General features: G+C 39.2%; 1 protein-coding gene across 1 annotated transcript in view; it reads right to left on the bottom strand.

The window, feature by feature from the left end:
* The window catches only part of LAMA3 (laminin subunit alpha 3), a 264,040-nt gene that overhangs the window by 77,237 nt on the left and 171,462 nt on the right, over positions 1-15,341 (bottom strand). Inside the window, exons 33-36 of the mRNA XM_088797937.1 lie at positions 8,287-8,431; positions 7,488-7,628; positions 6,042-6,203; positions 3,063-3,161 (exon numbers count right to left, since the gene is read on the bottom strand). Of these exons, the coding sequence (XP_088654063.1) occupies positions 3,063-3,161; positions 6,042-6,203; positions 7,488-7,628; positions 8,287-8,431 (547 nt within the window). The remainder of the gene's footprint in view (positions 1-3,062; positions 3,162-6,041; positions 6,204-7,487; positions 7,629-8,286; positions 8,432-15,341) is intronic.

The raw sequence follows: 15,341 nt of genomic DNA, 5'->3' as shown, positions 1-15,341 counted from the left end.
TATTATTATTATTATTTTATTATTAGTTTCAGGTGTACAAAACAATGTACTAGTTAGACAATTATACTCCTCACAAAGTGATAACCCCCCCCAATCTATTATACCTCTGACATCGTATACAGCTGTTACAGTTCCACTGACTCTATTCCTTAAGCTGTACTCCACATCTTGTGACTATATATATATATTAAGTTATAGTTGATATTGATTATGATTCAGCTTCAGCTTCACGTGTACACTGCAGTGGTCAGTCACCTACACTTTCCATGAAGTGGTCTCCCTAATAAGACAAGTGTCCATCAGATACCCTACAAAATCTTTACAACATTATTGATTATATTCCCCAAACTGTCTTTCGTATCCCTGTGGCAATCTTGTGGTTACCAATTTGTGCTTTCTAATCCCCTCACCTTCTCCCTCATCCCCACCCCCCTCCCCCCCTCCTATCTAGCAACTCTCAGTTTTTCCTCTATATCTCTGAGACTGTTTCTGATTAGTTTGTTCATTTATTCTATTCTTTAGATTCTACATATAAGTAAGATCATATAGTATTTGTCTTTCTCTGTCTGACTTATTTCACTTAGCATAATGTTCTCTAGGTCATCCATATTGTTGCAAAATGGTAAGATTTCGTTCTTCTTTATGGCTGCGTGATACTCCATTGCATAAATGTACCACAGTTTCTTAATCCAATCATCTACCAATGGGCATTTCAGTTGTTTCCATGTCCTGGCTATTGTGAATAGTGCTGCAATAAACATAGGGTGCATAGATTTTTTCGAATTAGTGTTTTGGATTTCTCTGGATAGATACTTAGGATTGGAATTGCTGGGTCATAAGGTAGTTCCATTTCCAGTTTTTTGAGATACCTCCATACTTATTTTCACAGTGGCTGCACCAATCTGCATTCCCACCAGTAGTGCACGAGGGATCCTTTTTCTCCACATCTTCACCAGCACTTGTTTGTTGATTTATTGATGATAGCCATTCTGACTGGAGTGAGGTAGTATCTCATTGTGGTTTTTATTTGCATTTCTCTGATGATTAATGAGGTTGAACATTTTTTCATACGGTCTGTTTGCCATTTTATGTCCTCTTTAGAAAAATGTCTCTTCATTTCTTCTGCCCATTTTTTAATTGGGTTGTTTGTTGTTTTGGTGTTGAGTTGAATGAGTTTTTTAAATAAATTTTGGATATTAACCCCTTATCAGATGTATCATTGACAAATATCTTCTCCCATTCAGTAGGATGCCTTTTTGTTTTATTGATGGTTTCCTTTGCTGTGAAAAAACTTTTTAGTTTGATATAATCCCGTATGATTATTTTTTTCTCTTACTTCCCTTGCCAGAGGGGAAATACCAGTAAAAATGTTACCAAGGGTAACGTCTGCAAATTTACTTCCTATATTTTCTTCTAAGAGTTTTATGGTTTCAGATCTTACATTTAAGTCTTTAATCCATTTTGAATTTATTTTTATATATGGTGTAAGGAGGTGGAGCTTCATTTTTTTGCATGTGTCTGTCCAGGTTTCCCAGCACCATTTATTGAACAGACTGTCTTTACCTCAATGAAAATTCTTGCTTCCATTGTTATAGATTAAATAACTATATAGGTGTGGATTTATTTCTGGGCTCTCTATTTTGTTCCATTGATCTATGCCAGTACCATGGCAGATTATGCCAGTACCATGCTGTTTTGATTACTATAGCCTTGTGGTATGATTTGATGTCAGGTATCATGATACCTCCCACTTTGTTCTTATTTCTCAAGATTGCCATGACTATTTGGGGTCTTTTATGGTTCCATATAAATTTTAGGATTATATGTTCTATTTCTGTGAAAAATATCCTTGGTAGTTTGATAGGAATGACGTTGAATCTATATACTGCCTTAGGTGGAACAGACATTTAAATTATATTAATTCTTCCTATCCATGAGCATGGATATGTGTTTCCATTTATTTGTATCTTCTTATTTTCTCTTTTCAGTGTCTTATAATTTCTGAGTACAGGTCTTTTACTTTGGTTAAATTTATTTCTAAGTATTTTATAATTTTTGAAGCAATTGTAAATGGGACTGTTTTCTTAATTTCTCCTTCTGATAATTTATTATTGGTGTATACAAATGCAACTGATTTCTGAATATTCATTTTGTATCTTGCTACTTTACTGAATTCATTTATCTGTTCTAATAGTTTTTTGGTGGAGTTTTTGGGGTTCTCTATACATAGAATCATGTCATCTGCATATAATGACAATTTTACTTCCTCCTTACAGATTTGGAAGCCTTTTATTTCTTTTTCTTGTCTGATTGCTGTGGCTAGAACTTCCAGCACTATGTTGAATAGAAGTGGAGAAAGTGGGCAACCTTGCCTTGTTCCTGATCTTAAGGGGAATGGTTTTAGCTTTTCCCCATTGATTATGATGTTAGCTGTGGGTTTATCATACATGGCCTTTATTATGTTGAGATATGATCCCTCTATTCCCACTTTCTTAAGAGGTTTTATCATAAATGCTGTTGGATTTTGTCAAATGCTTTTTCTGCATCTATTGATATGACCATATGATTTTTATTTTCATTTTGTTAATGTGGTGTATCACATTAATTGATTTGTGAACATTGAACCAAACTTGCATCCCAGGAATGACTCCCACTTGATCGTAGTGTAGGTTACACAATTTTTGAGGAAGGGATCACCTGTCCTTTATAAACCCAGCAATATGGTCTTGTAAACAGGAAGGGCTCAAAACCACTTGTGAAACTAAATGGAAAGGTAGAAACATAAACAAAAGTTTAACATGAACTTATTAGAAGCAAGGGTGAGATACAGTTAAGTTCATTGGAGAGGAGAAAAGAGAAACCATTTGGGGCCGGGATGGTCAGGGGCAGAGGATCCTTAGGAGGTGCTACATGCTCTAAACTTCTCTTTTAGTTTCTACAAAATTTGGAAAATGACTTAATCCAAACATGTTTTTAGGCCCCTTATCTAGATGTCCTAAAATTGGGTCAGCACCAACAGCGACCATTACTTCCTGCTACTTGGGCCGTGTTCTGATACCTACAGTGAGTCGCACATCTGGTTTCTTTTCCAGAAGAACCATATCGTCAGGTAGGCCAAAGGACTTGATTTGGTAGGTTAGGTAGCCACCATATGAGGAAACCTAAAATTGAAAGACTAGGATCAATAACACAAACATTAAAAGAGACTGTGGCACCATTAACCGATATTAAAAGTACATAGGCACATAGATCTGGAGAGATACACAATCAACCTGTTAACAGTCGTCATACTTAGAGAGTAGAACTGAAGATGATATTTTAACTTTCTACATTATAACATTTTACATCAGTTAAAATTTTTAACATGAATATGATTGAGTTTTACAAGCAAAAGATACTTCTATTGAAAAGAAAAAATAGTGACACGGAAACAAATAAGATCATTTTATTGCAGATGACTACTAAACCAAAATATTTATTTAGTTCACAGCTATTCTAAGAAATCCAGGCCATTGGTTTCTTATTTAACTGAGAGAATTGGTTAATATCTATCTGTTACAAAATGAACCTCTAAAAATAAATTTTGAAAAAGACTTCTCCTGAGAGCAGATGGTGCATATTTCCTAAGTGATTATGCATTCTCCTGGGTATATGAGCCACGTCTGAGGTGTAGGGACCTTCTCTCAGAGCTGCATGAGCAGCATGATAGTGGTAGAGACATAGAGGTATATGGTCCTGGTTTTCTGACAGCAACTCCACCTCTGGTCCTAATACCTCCCACCCTTTAAAGTAAAAACCAACTAAGAGGGAAGGAGTGACTATGGGATGGAAATCAGAGGCAATATAACCTCAGAGCATGCAGGACAAAATACCCCTACTGGAGAATGCAAAGAACTTGTAGCAGGGGAGGAGCATTTCTGGGTTCCCAATCCATCGAAGTTTTGCCCTAGACTCCATAACCTGACAATGCTTCACTGAGTTATGATCTTAGAATCTAAAAGTATTCCAAGGCAACATCTTGAATCATCTTATCGAATACAGCTGATCCTTGAATAACATGGGGGTTGGGGGCGCTGACCCCACCCCCAGCCCCTTGTGCAGTTGAAAATGTTTGTCTCCCCAAAAACTTAACTACTAATAGCCTACTGTTCACCAGAAGCTTTACCAATTACACAGATAATTGATTAACACATAACATACATATTTATTATTATTATTATTATTATTATTATTATTATTAGTTTCAGGTGTACAAAACAATGTACTAGTTAGACATTTACACCCCTCACAAAGTGACAACCTCCCTCTCCCAATCTACCAACCCTCATAACATACATATTTTGTATGTTATATGTATTACATACTATAATTCTTAAAATAAAGTAAGCTAGAGAAAATACAATGTTATTAAGAAAATCATAAGGAAGAGAAAATGCATTTATAGTACGGTGTCTATTTATCAATACTATAAGTTTACATCATCTGTTTACAAAATGAAAAAAAAATCCACATATAAGTGGACCACTGCACTTCAAACCTGTGTTGCTCAAGGGTCAACTATATTGCCTTTTTGATGGGATAATGTAATTTTAAATGTATGTCCACATATTATTTGATACTCTTGTTTTTATGAGGTAGAGCTTAATTCTTCTCCCCTTGAGTGTGGGCTGGACTTAGTGACTGGCTTCTAACAAATAGAATATGCCAGAAGTGAGGATACCTCATTTCTGAAATTAGGTTATAAAAAGACTGTGGCTTCTGTTTGAGTCTCTCAGTCTCTCTCTCTCTCTCTCTCTCTCTCTCTCTCTCTCTCTCTCTCTCTCTCCTCTCCTCTCCCCCCCCTCCCCCCCAGTACCTCTACCTCTCAGTTGCTTTAGGGGAAGCCAGCTGCCAGGTTATGAGGACTCTCAGGCAGCCTATGGTGAGAGAGCTTCATGTGATGAGAAAGTAAGAGCTCTGATCAACAGGCAGCAAGAAACAGAGAATTGCTGACAACCATGTGAGTGAGCTTGGAAGTGGACCTTCCAGTCCCAGATGACCAAAGCCCTGGCTGACATCTTGACTACAACCTCATGAGAGACCCTGAGCCATCCACTCCTAGATTCCTGATCCACAGGAATTGTGCAAGATAATAATTATTGCTTTCAACCTGCAAAGTTTTGTGGTAATTTGTTACATAGTAATAACCAGTATATGTTTCCAATATTGGAATATTGGAGGTGAAGAGGAATATTACATGAGGGTTATATGAAAGAAGCAACATTCCCCACATTCAAAACTCAAAACCCATAGTCCTTTAACCAGAAGACAGAATTAGAGTCCAACAAGGCCCTAATGTTAAATCATTCTAAAGGTGAGAGAATATGGTATTACCTGAGCTGGCCCTATGAAATCCACCCCTTCTCAACAGCTCTTCCCTGTGCCACCAGGTACAAATATCACATGATGGTGTCTCTACAGGCGGCCCACACCTCTGTCCTCATGAATAAATGAGTGTATCTGGCCAGGCTCTGTAATAATAATTTATGTAGCAAATGAAGAGCAACTAGTTTGCAAGCTCCCTGAGGAGTGTCTAACTAACTGGGTGTTATTCTTCTAATGAAAGCTGAACTGCCACTGGATCCCGTGCTTCTTTTAATAAGCTCATGAGTCACTTTTCAGCTTTTGTTTTCCTGACAAGAAGCCTTTCTTCTGCTTTAAAACAAAGAATTCCAGCATTGGCATTTAAAAGCAGACAGTCCTATTTACAACACATATTATTTAAATGGTCATTTCCTTCGGCATTAAGTAAAAATTGAGAAAAACATGGTGCGTGATTTCCTTTGCTGGTGAGCTAATGCATGTGGGGTCCATGAGGTTTATCCATTCTCAGCCCCTCCCAATGGGAAGCAGCGTCTCTTCTGCATTTGTAGTTAACCTAATTTCTTCAGTTTTAGTAACCTGAACTTCCTGAGGTTTCCTTCCAGACACCAGTAAATGATGCTCATGCAGTGAGGGAGGAGGCCCAGCGAGGGCTCAGACAAACAACAGGACTTTGTTACCTTGTCCCCCAAGTAGGATACAGGTGCGACCCAGGATGCACTGTGAACTGTTGAGGGCAGCTCCTGGAGGTCTGCAACCACGCTGCTGCTACCCGGGTTGAACGAGATGGGGATGTCCACTCTGTCTGCCGTCTCCAGGTGCCAGCCCATCATATCCACAAACTGGAACACAAAAGCAAGGGATGGAAAGGCATGCTTGTGGCTTCTTTGGTGATGGCTTTATTATGCAGAATAGGAAGAACCATGGAGCAGCCACCTTGCTTCAATGGCCTCCTTTCTGTGTCTCCTCACGGCTTGCCCTCGGAATTCTCAGGAGGCAGAGACCTTATGGATGTGGGATTTATCTTTGTATTTCAGCACACATCCTGGTTCTTGACATTTAATAGGTATCCAATAAACGTTAGAATAATACATGAATAAGTATATAATAGTAGCTAGGAATGAATAGTACTAGGAGTAAGCAGGTGCATTTTAATGGCGAACTCCTTACAGAGAAAATGTGATGTGGAATATAGTAGCCTGCTATCATTATTTTTCTCTAAATGGAATATCATAATTAAATATATCCCTGATCACAAAGGAAGCCAGGAATTAAATTATGAGGGGAAGAAAAAGAAGGAAATAACAAGGCATAGTTTAAGAATGATGCTTCCAGGTTCCCCTGGGGGTCAGGAGAGGAGATTTCAGAGTGGATTTAAAAACTAATTTTTTATCCATTTACAAGCCTGTGCTCCTTTCAGGAAGCAGGCAGTAAACATATAAGATAAACTTTCTTTGAATACTTGTTGTATATAAGACATTACTCACATAAAGAAAGCAAGCATGAGGCTACTGGTTCATGAAGGCAACACAAGTTTTCGTTTTATGGAGTTAATTTAAAAAGTGGCCAAAGAAAAGACGTGGTAAAATAGGTGAGAAGGAACATAAAACAGGAAGAACGTGAGCAGATAAGAAGAAACAAGGGGGAAGATCCACAAACTATTGATTTCATGAGTGTTTATTGATCATCTACTATGTTCCAGAAGCTGCTGTAGGCACTGGGAATGTATTAGGGGCTTACATGCTAGTGTTGGAGGAAGCCAGATAATAAACAAATCTTAGAACTAAATGTATAATACGTCAGGGAGTGATAAATGCTATTGAATACACTACACAAAGAAGGGTGAGAACAGAGAGTAACCAGAACAAGCTGTGTTTGTAGAGAGTGATGAAGGAAGGCCCCTCTGAACAGGAGACACTTAAGCAGAGACCTGACAAATTGAGGGACTGAACATGAGGACATCTATGGAAAGAACGCTGCAGGCTGAGGAATGGCGAGGGCAATATTTAATCTTTTAACAAAGTAACATATAAAAAATTCCACAACCCTTCATGTTTCATGCCAATTCATTCTTTCCTCATTAGGAAGTACTAAATAAAAATAAAAAGACTAATTTTCTTGCATACCTTAGTTCTTCTCTTATGTGTACTTTGACAATCATTATTTACTCCAAAACAAAAGCAGCTGGTACAACCCTTGGGATTTGCTGGGTCCAAGTAGAATGAGCCTTTCCGACACACATTGCATTCTGCACCTTCCACATTCTCCTATTTGAAAACATGAAACAGGAGATCATTCCTTCTAAAGGTTCTGTCATTGCAATTCGCAATTTGTACAAATCAAATACTGATATAAAATGTTAGAATATGGATGGTAACAAAACATTAAGATACATAGTTGGTAAGCTTTTATACTGCATTAATTGTACTGCACACAATGGAAGTGAAAATTTCCTAAATCTTATAAGATTCTCCTTGTCAGCTTGCAGGTAGGGAATTAGCACCAAAAGGATTCACAATATGGTGGGATCAATTCATCACACTTACTACCAACCTCAAAATATCTGCTAGGACTTGGGAGCTCTGCAACCACCTGGCAGAACCTCTTGGAGCAGAGATTATTAATCTGAGGTCCATGGGCCAGGAATAGTCTTCTAGGGAAACTTTGAACCTCTTGAAATTGTAGACAAAGTTTGTGTTGATTTTTCTGGAGTGGGTCTGTCCCTGTCATCAGATTCTTAAAGTGATCTCTCCAGGGAATGAGATGGATGAGAGGGGCCTTCCCTTTTAACTATTTCTATCAAATGAAAATGACTATAAGATTCTACACTTATTGTGGGTCAGTCCCATTTCCCACACATTATTATATGTTGACTCAACATGAAAAACTTGGCTGATGTCTTTGGTATTGCATATTCTGTCTTACCTTGCAGAGGCAAGCCCCAGTCTGAGGGTCACAGACCCCTGGCTTAGTCCCATCTCTGTTGCAGTGGCAGGGAATGCACTCAGGGAAGTGGTAAAACCCAGATGCACATAGGTCACACCGCCGCCCTGTGATTCTGGGTTTGCATCTATATCCAAAGCAAAGGAAGCAAAAATTTTCATTATCTTCCTACACACAGGTCTAACTCAAAAGTTACAAACTTCCAGTTACAAAATAAATAAGTCATGGGAGGTCATGTACAACATGGCGACCATAATTGATAATACTATATTGCATGTTAACAGAGAGCAAATCTTAAAAATTCTCATCACAAGAAAAAAAAATTTGTAACTATGTGTGGTGACAGATGTTAACTAGACTTATTGTGGTGATCATTTCATAATATATACAAGTAGCGAATCATGTTGGACACCAGAAACTAATGGTATATGTCAATTAGACCTCAATTGAAAAACAAAAAGACTGTGTCCATACGATTCCTTATTTCTGGAGAGAGCAGCAAGCATACAGCACTATAACTCTGGCAGTCTAGAGATGGGAACAAGAGAGTACAGATAATCCCTCCCAGATAAAATGGTCAGAAAGAGAAAACTTCGATCAGAAGAGGACCTTTGGAGATGACCTGACTTACAGAGTGGACGCTACTCCTCTCACTTGGCCGTGAAGTAAAGGACACTGTGCATGGACTGTGCTGTTGTCATCACAAAGGGCCAACCCAGCTTGGTGTCCTGAGGTCCAGGACGTTTCTTTCAGCAAACATGCAGGGCTTCTGGCCCAGGGGTGCATTAAGTGAATGCTGGTGCCAAACGAGCAACCCAGACACTGAACGCCATTGGTGAACGAGGCTGAGAGTGGCTCCTGTGCAAGTGACCTGGACCTGGATCGTGAAGGTGATGACAGACAGACGCAGACAGGGACCTATGTTTTTTATATTTTCACTTCATTGCTTCATTGGAAAATCAAGAAACAGTCGTATTCTGCAGGGAAGGCGGCTGTGGAAGCTGCTTGTTGAGACAAGGAAGAAGAGATGGAAGCAAAATCATGACTTGTCTGACTATTTATGTCAGAACATATGTGAGATGATGTGGTGGAAAGGAGGGGTGAACTGAGAGAGTGTGATCATGTCACTAAGATAAGATAAAGCTCTGAGCCTCACTCAGCACGTAAGCAGCCACTGAGAGCATAAGAGTGGATGAAAAAAAGCAAAAAGCTGAGCAGCATGATGAGAGCAGTGGCCTGTGGGCTGAATCATAAGAAACCCACTTAGGCCAGAGAGGCAAGGGTTAATCAAAACATGGGAAATATAATGTCTGGATTCCTGAGTAATGCAAAGCTTAGAGCACTAAGCATATGAATCCTGTGCAAAAACAAGCAACCAGAGTTTTGGGTGGTGCCATGACAACAGAGAATCAAAAGGAAACTTCCTCTTCAAAGTCTGGCTGAACATCTTTTAAAAACTACCTAAAGTCATGCTGACCTTGGCACATTTCTCCAGAGAAACACTCTGCTACCCAAGGGGCTGCCTTCACTGCAAAGACGAGAGGTTCCAGTGGATGCTGCCTGGACGTGCAGAATGGCAGCACCGGGGATGGAGGTCACATGAAGTCATCTCCACGGAAATGTGCTCACAGTCAAATGTTATGTAACACATCAGCGTGTGTGGGGGTGCTCACCGTCTCTCACAGACAACCAGAAAAAACAGGTGTCAGGGGGAACTCTATCTTTCGCTCATTAAACACTGTAGGTCCCTTAATACATTCATATCAAACTCCTGTGTTAATCTGGAATCCAAAGTCTACCTTATTCATTCATTTATCATTCAATAATTATTGAGAGCCTTCAACATAAAACATCCCTGTGTAGGAGACATGAGAGGAAGGGGACAAAGCAAAATAAATAGGTCAGTCTTGACCTTGGCACATTTTCACTGAGGACACAGGACATAGAGATGCAGAGAGTTGGGTAATTATGTGAGAGATGGCTGGCTAGCATTAAATTTGCCTTAGGCAATGAGATGATGGGATATCTCTGTGGACTTAGAGAAGGCTTCATGCCTTCTCTGAGTTTGCACTTTTAATACATAGTCGTTGAAGAATAAATACAATTTGGGGACAACAGAAGAGAGGGAAGGAGGCCTTTTGCAACTGGAGAACTGAACATACGCAAAAAGTATTTAGAGGGTGTGAGAAAACCAAGCCAGGGAAGAAAGCTGAAAAAAGGCTTAAGTTGGGATAGGGAGAGAGAGAGGAAGGGAGGGAGGGAGGGAGGGAGGGAGGGAGGGAGGGAGGGAGGGAGGGAAGGAAGGAGGAAAGAAGGAAGGGAGGGAGATACAAATCAGAAAAAGGTAGTCAGTTAGGTGACCATTAATACTGAAATGCTAAAAGGACTTAACCGGGGGCAGCTGGTAGCAGAGAGCCATGGAAGGAAAGGAGGACAGTACATACATTGCTGGTTGACACCTGACTGACCACAGGGAAAAGCCATTGATTCTAAGATATACTGGGATTTCAGGCTTTGGGGACTGGGAGGAGGCTGTCACTACTAAGTAGAAACCTTTTAAACATCCAAAGAGAGAAATGGCTTGAGCGACAAGGCAATGACGTGGGTTTCAGATATGGCGTCAGAGTTGGAGAATTTGGGAGCTGTAAGGGCCCTTAGAGATCATCTAGTCTAACACTTCATTATCCATGTGAGGGGATAGGAGCTCAAAGAATTTAGGGGATTTGTCCAAGGCCACCTCAGTAAAGCCAGTAAGAGAACCCAGGTCAAATTGATTTGCAGTGAAGGCAAGATAAGATGGTTATCAAGGATGAGGACCGGAGCTCTGGATGGGGGGAATCATGCAGGAATGGGGGTACCTGAAGCCGGGAAAATGGGGGTGTTTCAGGGGACAAAGTAGAGGGAGGAAAGCAGACAGTCGGGTACTTGGCATAATACTAACAGCTAATACTTACGGGGTGCTAGTATGTGTCAGGTACTGTTCTAAGGGGTTTTGCATAGGATAGTTAATCCTCTAAAAAACTTCAAGAGGGAGATGCCTCCAATACCTCTATTTTATAGATGAAGAAATAAGACATGCTGATGTCAACCAGATATTGAGTGACAGTGGCTCTAGGACACAACCTTGTGCAAACTCACACCACACATTCTATTAGTCTGGGGAAAGAGGCAGTTGAACCAGTGAAATAGCCAGAGAACGATTATTCCGAGAGATAAGAGAAAGACGCTGTTGTTACAGAAGATGAAAGAAGACAGAGGGAATGAAGCTGAAAACTTGGCACCCTGTCCATGTGGCAGGAGCCCTGTCTACCCTGCTCGCCACGGTGTCCCAGAGCCTGCACTCTGCCTGGAATTCACCATTCCTATTATTCCATGAGGCGAATCAAAGGAGTTGCTTCTCCAAGTTGTTAGAGCTTGTGGATTTATGCCTAGCTAGAAGCACTTCTGTTCCAAGAATGCCAAGTCTATGACCTTTTCTGCCATTTTGTTCCTCCATCTAACACAAATATTTAGTAAATCTGTGAGGATTGGCTGAGATAGACGTCACCCAAAAAGGCTTTCCTTTTGCTACTGCTCTTCTGAAAAGGCACATTTGTACATGTGGCTTCATTAGATGTCCAGGTGGACTGTCATCTCCTGTAATAGATCTTAAAATTACTTAAAAGTACTTGACATGATAGTTTTTAAAAGTAGTGATTACCAATTTCCTTGTATCTGTCACTGATAAAATCCGAGGGTATTCTAGCCCTTTTGTTTGTTCAAAGAATCTGATGGCGTACCTCCTCTTCCATGATTAAAAGTAGATGCAAATGTACTTTTTCATTGTTAATATGTATGGTTAAATTACTGTGCTGCTATAAAAATGGAATTTGATCAATATAAGCATCTTTAAGACCTCCATCTACCTAGTATTTGGCATTTATACAATACAATTTTGCAATATTTTCTGTGATACAATCCGAGACTGCAGAAGAAATAGAATCAGAATTTTAAATTTAGGTGGGAATAATTTTACAAACTTCATTTTATAGACCCAGGAAGACAAAATAATGTGCCCAGGGTCTACTAGCTAATTCATGACAAAGGTCTCAAGCTCAGCTTTATGGCTCCAACTCTATTTATTCCCAGTTGTCTCTAAAATTACAATAGCAATTTTAATTAAGTAAAGATGGAGTATTGTGAATTGCTACAATTATTTTTATAATTCATTTTACAGTAGATTAATACTTATCACTGATTTTTTTTTTAGGATGATAAACTTTATTACCTATAAATAGTCAAATAAAGTTTGAAAATTCTAATTTTTAAGCTTTGTGATTTATGATCATTTGTAAAACTGCAAGGGAGTCTGTTATATTATTGAGATAGGATTTTTTTTTTAATTGCAAACTCCAGGTATCTTTATTTCTTTTACATGAACTTGAGGTTCTTCTAGACACATTCTTCATTTTCATTAGGAAATTTTCCAGGCGAACAAAGCATTCTTTCCTCTAATATTTTTTTAAAGAAATAATCCTTGCAGGCAAACAAAAGCATTTTCAGCATCAACACTGGAATTACCATGGGCAATTTGTGCAATTTCCAGTCATGTAATAAACTGAAATTTTTTTTTACATTATCTGCCAAGGGCCCTTTCATAACAAATGCACTTGGATCATAATAGATATGTTATCCCATTAGGTTATTGCCGTCTCTTTGGTAACGTCAAGATAAACAGTTCACATCTTGGTTTAAGTGCAATACAGGTCAATAAGATTCCATTCCTGTGACACTCTCTCAGGTTTGGGCAAAACTATATGACTGTCTCGGTCCTGAGCTAGGAATTTCCCAAACTACTAAATTGTCATTGGCTAGTGAAGGTTTGTTAAACATGCTAGAATTTTTACCTAAAATAGTATGATAAATCTCTCTGTCATAGATGGTGACTTAACTGATTTTTACAATTTTTAATGCATTCTTGGTTTCCTTTTTCAGTGGCAGCAACATTGAGAAATTGTATGTGAGGTTGTTTACAATAATGTATTCTGTTGACCAGCTACTCTCTTTTAAAACTCGCCCACGAGTTCTCACACAAGGAATTCTATTGCTTCTCGTTCTAAGAACTACTTCTCGATCTCCTTCTTGGTTCCTTTGGCCTCCTATGATGAAACATCGGTACCCCCTCCAGGACCCACACCTCGATCTTCCTTTTGTGTGTCCACACCTTCTCCTTGGGGTCCTCACACACTCTAACTTATGAACTTGGTTCCCAAACCTCCATCCCCAGACCCAAACTCTTCACTTGTTCTGCTTTTAAAAGAAAAGCTGAAGTAGTCGTTATGGAAAAACAGAACTTTCTTGCACTTACTTTGTGGCTTAGTAAGTTTTTATTCTCAGTTACGTATGGGGTTACGAAAATGTTTTCAGTATTTAGGGCTCTAAGTATCTCAATGCAGCTGTGATTGGGGCCACTACAGAATCCTGGTCTCCATCTCTGCCAGGACTTACATTTCCTAATAACCATTTCATGTACTCCTGGTGTTTTCCTCTCCTGCTCTTCCATCTTGTTTTTTCTTTGTTTTTCCAAGGTTATTCATTGCTTATTCTGCTGTTCAAATGGAACCTTGTTCTTTCAGCCTTTTTTATATCTAGATTCCTGCTATAATACTCCTTGAGTGAGCAAAGGATTTTAATGCTAAGACCCCCTGCGTCCCGCTTGTCCTGTTTATTTGTCAGACTTCTCTCTTTCTTTTGAAGGATTTGTACAAAACTATTCCACATAAAGACATTGAATTATTTCCTTTGATTTGTTCTTCAAATATACTAAAATGAAAACAATTATTCCTAATTCAATCTGTTTCCCTTTTTATAACACCCTGAACTTCCTTTTCTGAAACCAGTTCTAATTCTATAGTTTCCTTTGGTCCTAGGGAATTTTGAGGGGTTTTTTGTTTTTGTTTGTTTGTTTGTTTGTTTTTTTGTGCTTCAGACTGAGGAACTGCTGAAGTATTTCAATAGCAAAAGACTAGCGGGATTGACTATCTCTTGATTGTTGTTCTAATTCTCCTGCGACCACCTTTTCAAACCCAAAATGGCAGATGTTGTCAGTGTTGCTCTCTTGGCCTTATGGAAAGAAACATTCCACGTGGATGTTTCCATTGCAAGCCACACATTTTATTTACAAATACTCTGGAGCTCTGGTGTCAAATATTTATGGCTGACTATCAGTTTCCTGTCAATAGAGGGGTTTTGATTTTCAAGAAAGAAAGATTGGCACTGACAGGAATATAGAACGGGAGAGGTCAGTAGTAAGGGAGCAATGGAAAATAATTGTGAAACATTTGTTATCTGAGGAAAAAGGCCCTGGTAGAGATAGAAAAGAACAAGATGAAAAACATAGCAGGGGTATTAGGTGGGAGAGGAAAATGATGCCCATCGGTGAAAGAATAGAAGATACAAAGAGGTAATGAGAGCAAAGAGAGCTATGTGAAACGAAGAAGACAGCAGAGGAGATACCAAATAGAGGAATGTCAAATAGACCAGCTGAAATTAGGAATCAAGACCAAGTGATGGACCTAATCTACATGGTTCTTCCATTGGTTCACCTGCTTTTTGGACCAAGGGTTGAAACAGAGGGAATGGAGGCAATTTTCCCTGGAGAAGCAATCTAGATCAATAATGAAGTCACAGGATCACACACAACTTCTCTTTCTCTCTTTCTATAAAGCTGAGTGGGTCATGACTGGTACATATTGGTCTTTTAGCTCCCCAATTATCTGTCTTCCCCAGCCATAAGACTGCAAGCAACTTCCGGGCACAGTGCATCTTTTTGTTCTGCAACTTTCCTGGTAGAAGGTCTTGGTAGGTGTCTGTGCTTCCACACCAAATGCCATTCTCCTCATACATCATTAATTCACTGGAAATAAGATAGACATTTTCATAGGCCCATAAGTACATTCAGGACACAATGCAGAGCCTTCAGTAATGAGCTAAGTGCCTATCTTCCTTAAGAGAACAGCTTAAGCATCGGAGGGAACAGAATCTAATATATATTAATG

The sequence above is a fragment of the Rhinolophus sinicus genome, chromosome 4 (genome assembly GCF_057876585.1).
Source record: "Rhinolophus sinicus isolate RSI-liver-muscle chromosome 4, RSI-T2T, whole genome shotgun sequence".
Lineage (NCBI taxonomy): Eukaryota > Metazoa > Chordata > Mammalia > Chiroptera > Rhinolophidae > Rhinolophus > Rhinolophus sinicus.
The sequence above is the reverse complement of the archived record's forward strand: the minus strand, read 5'-3'. Positions and strand labels throughout refer to the sequence as shown.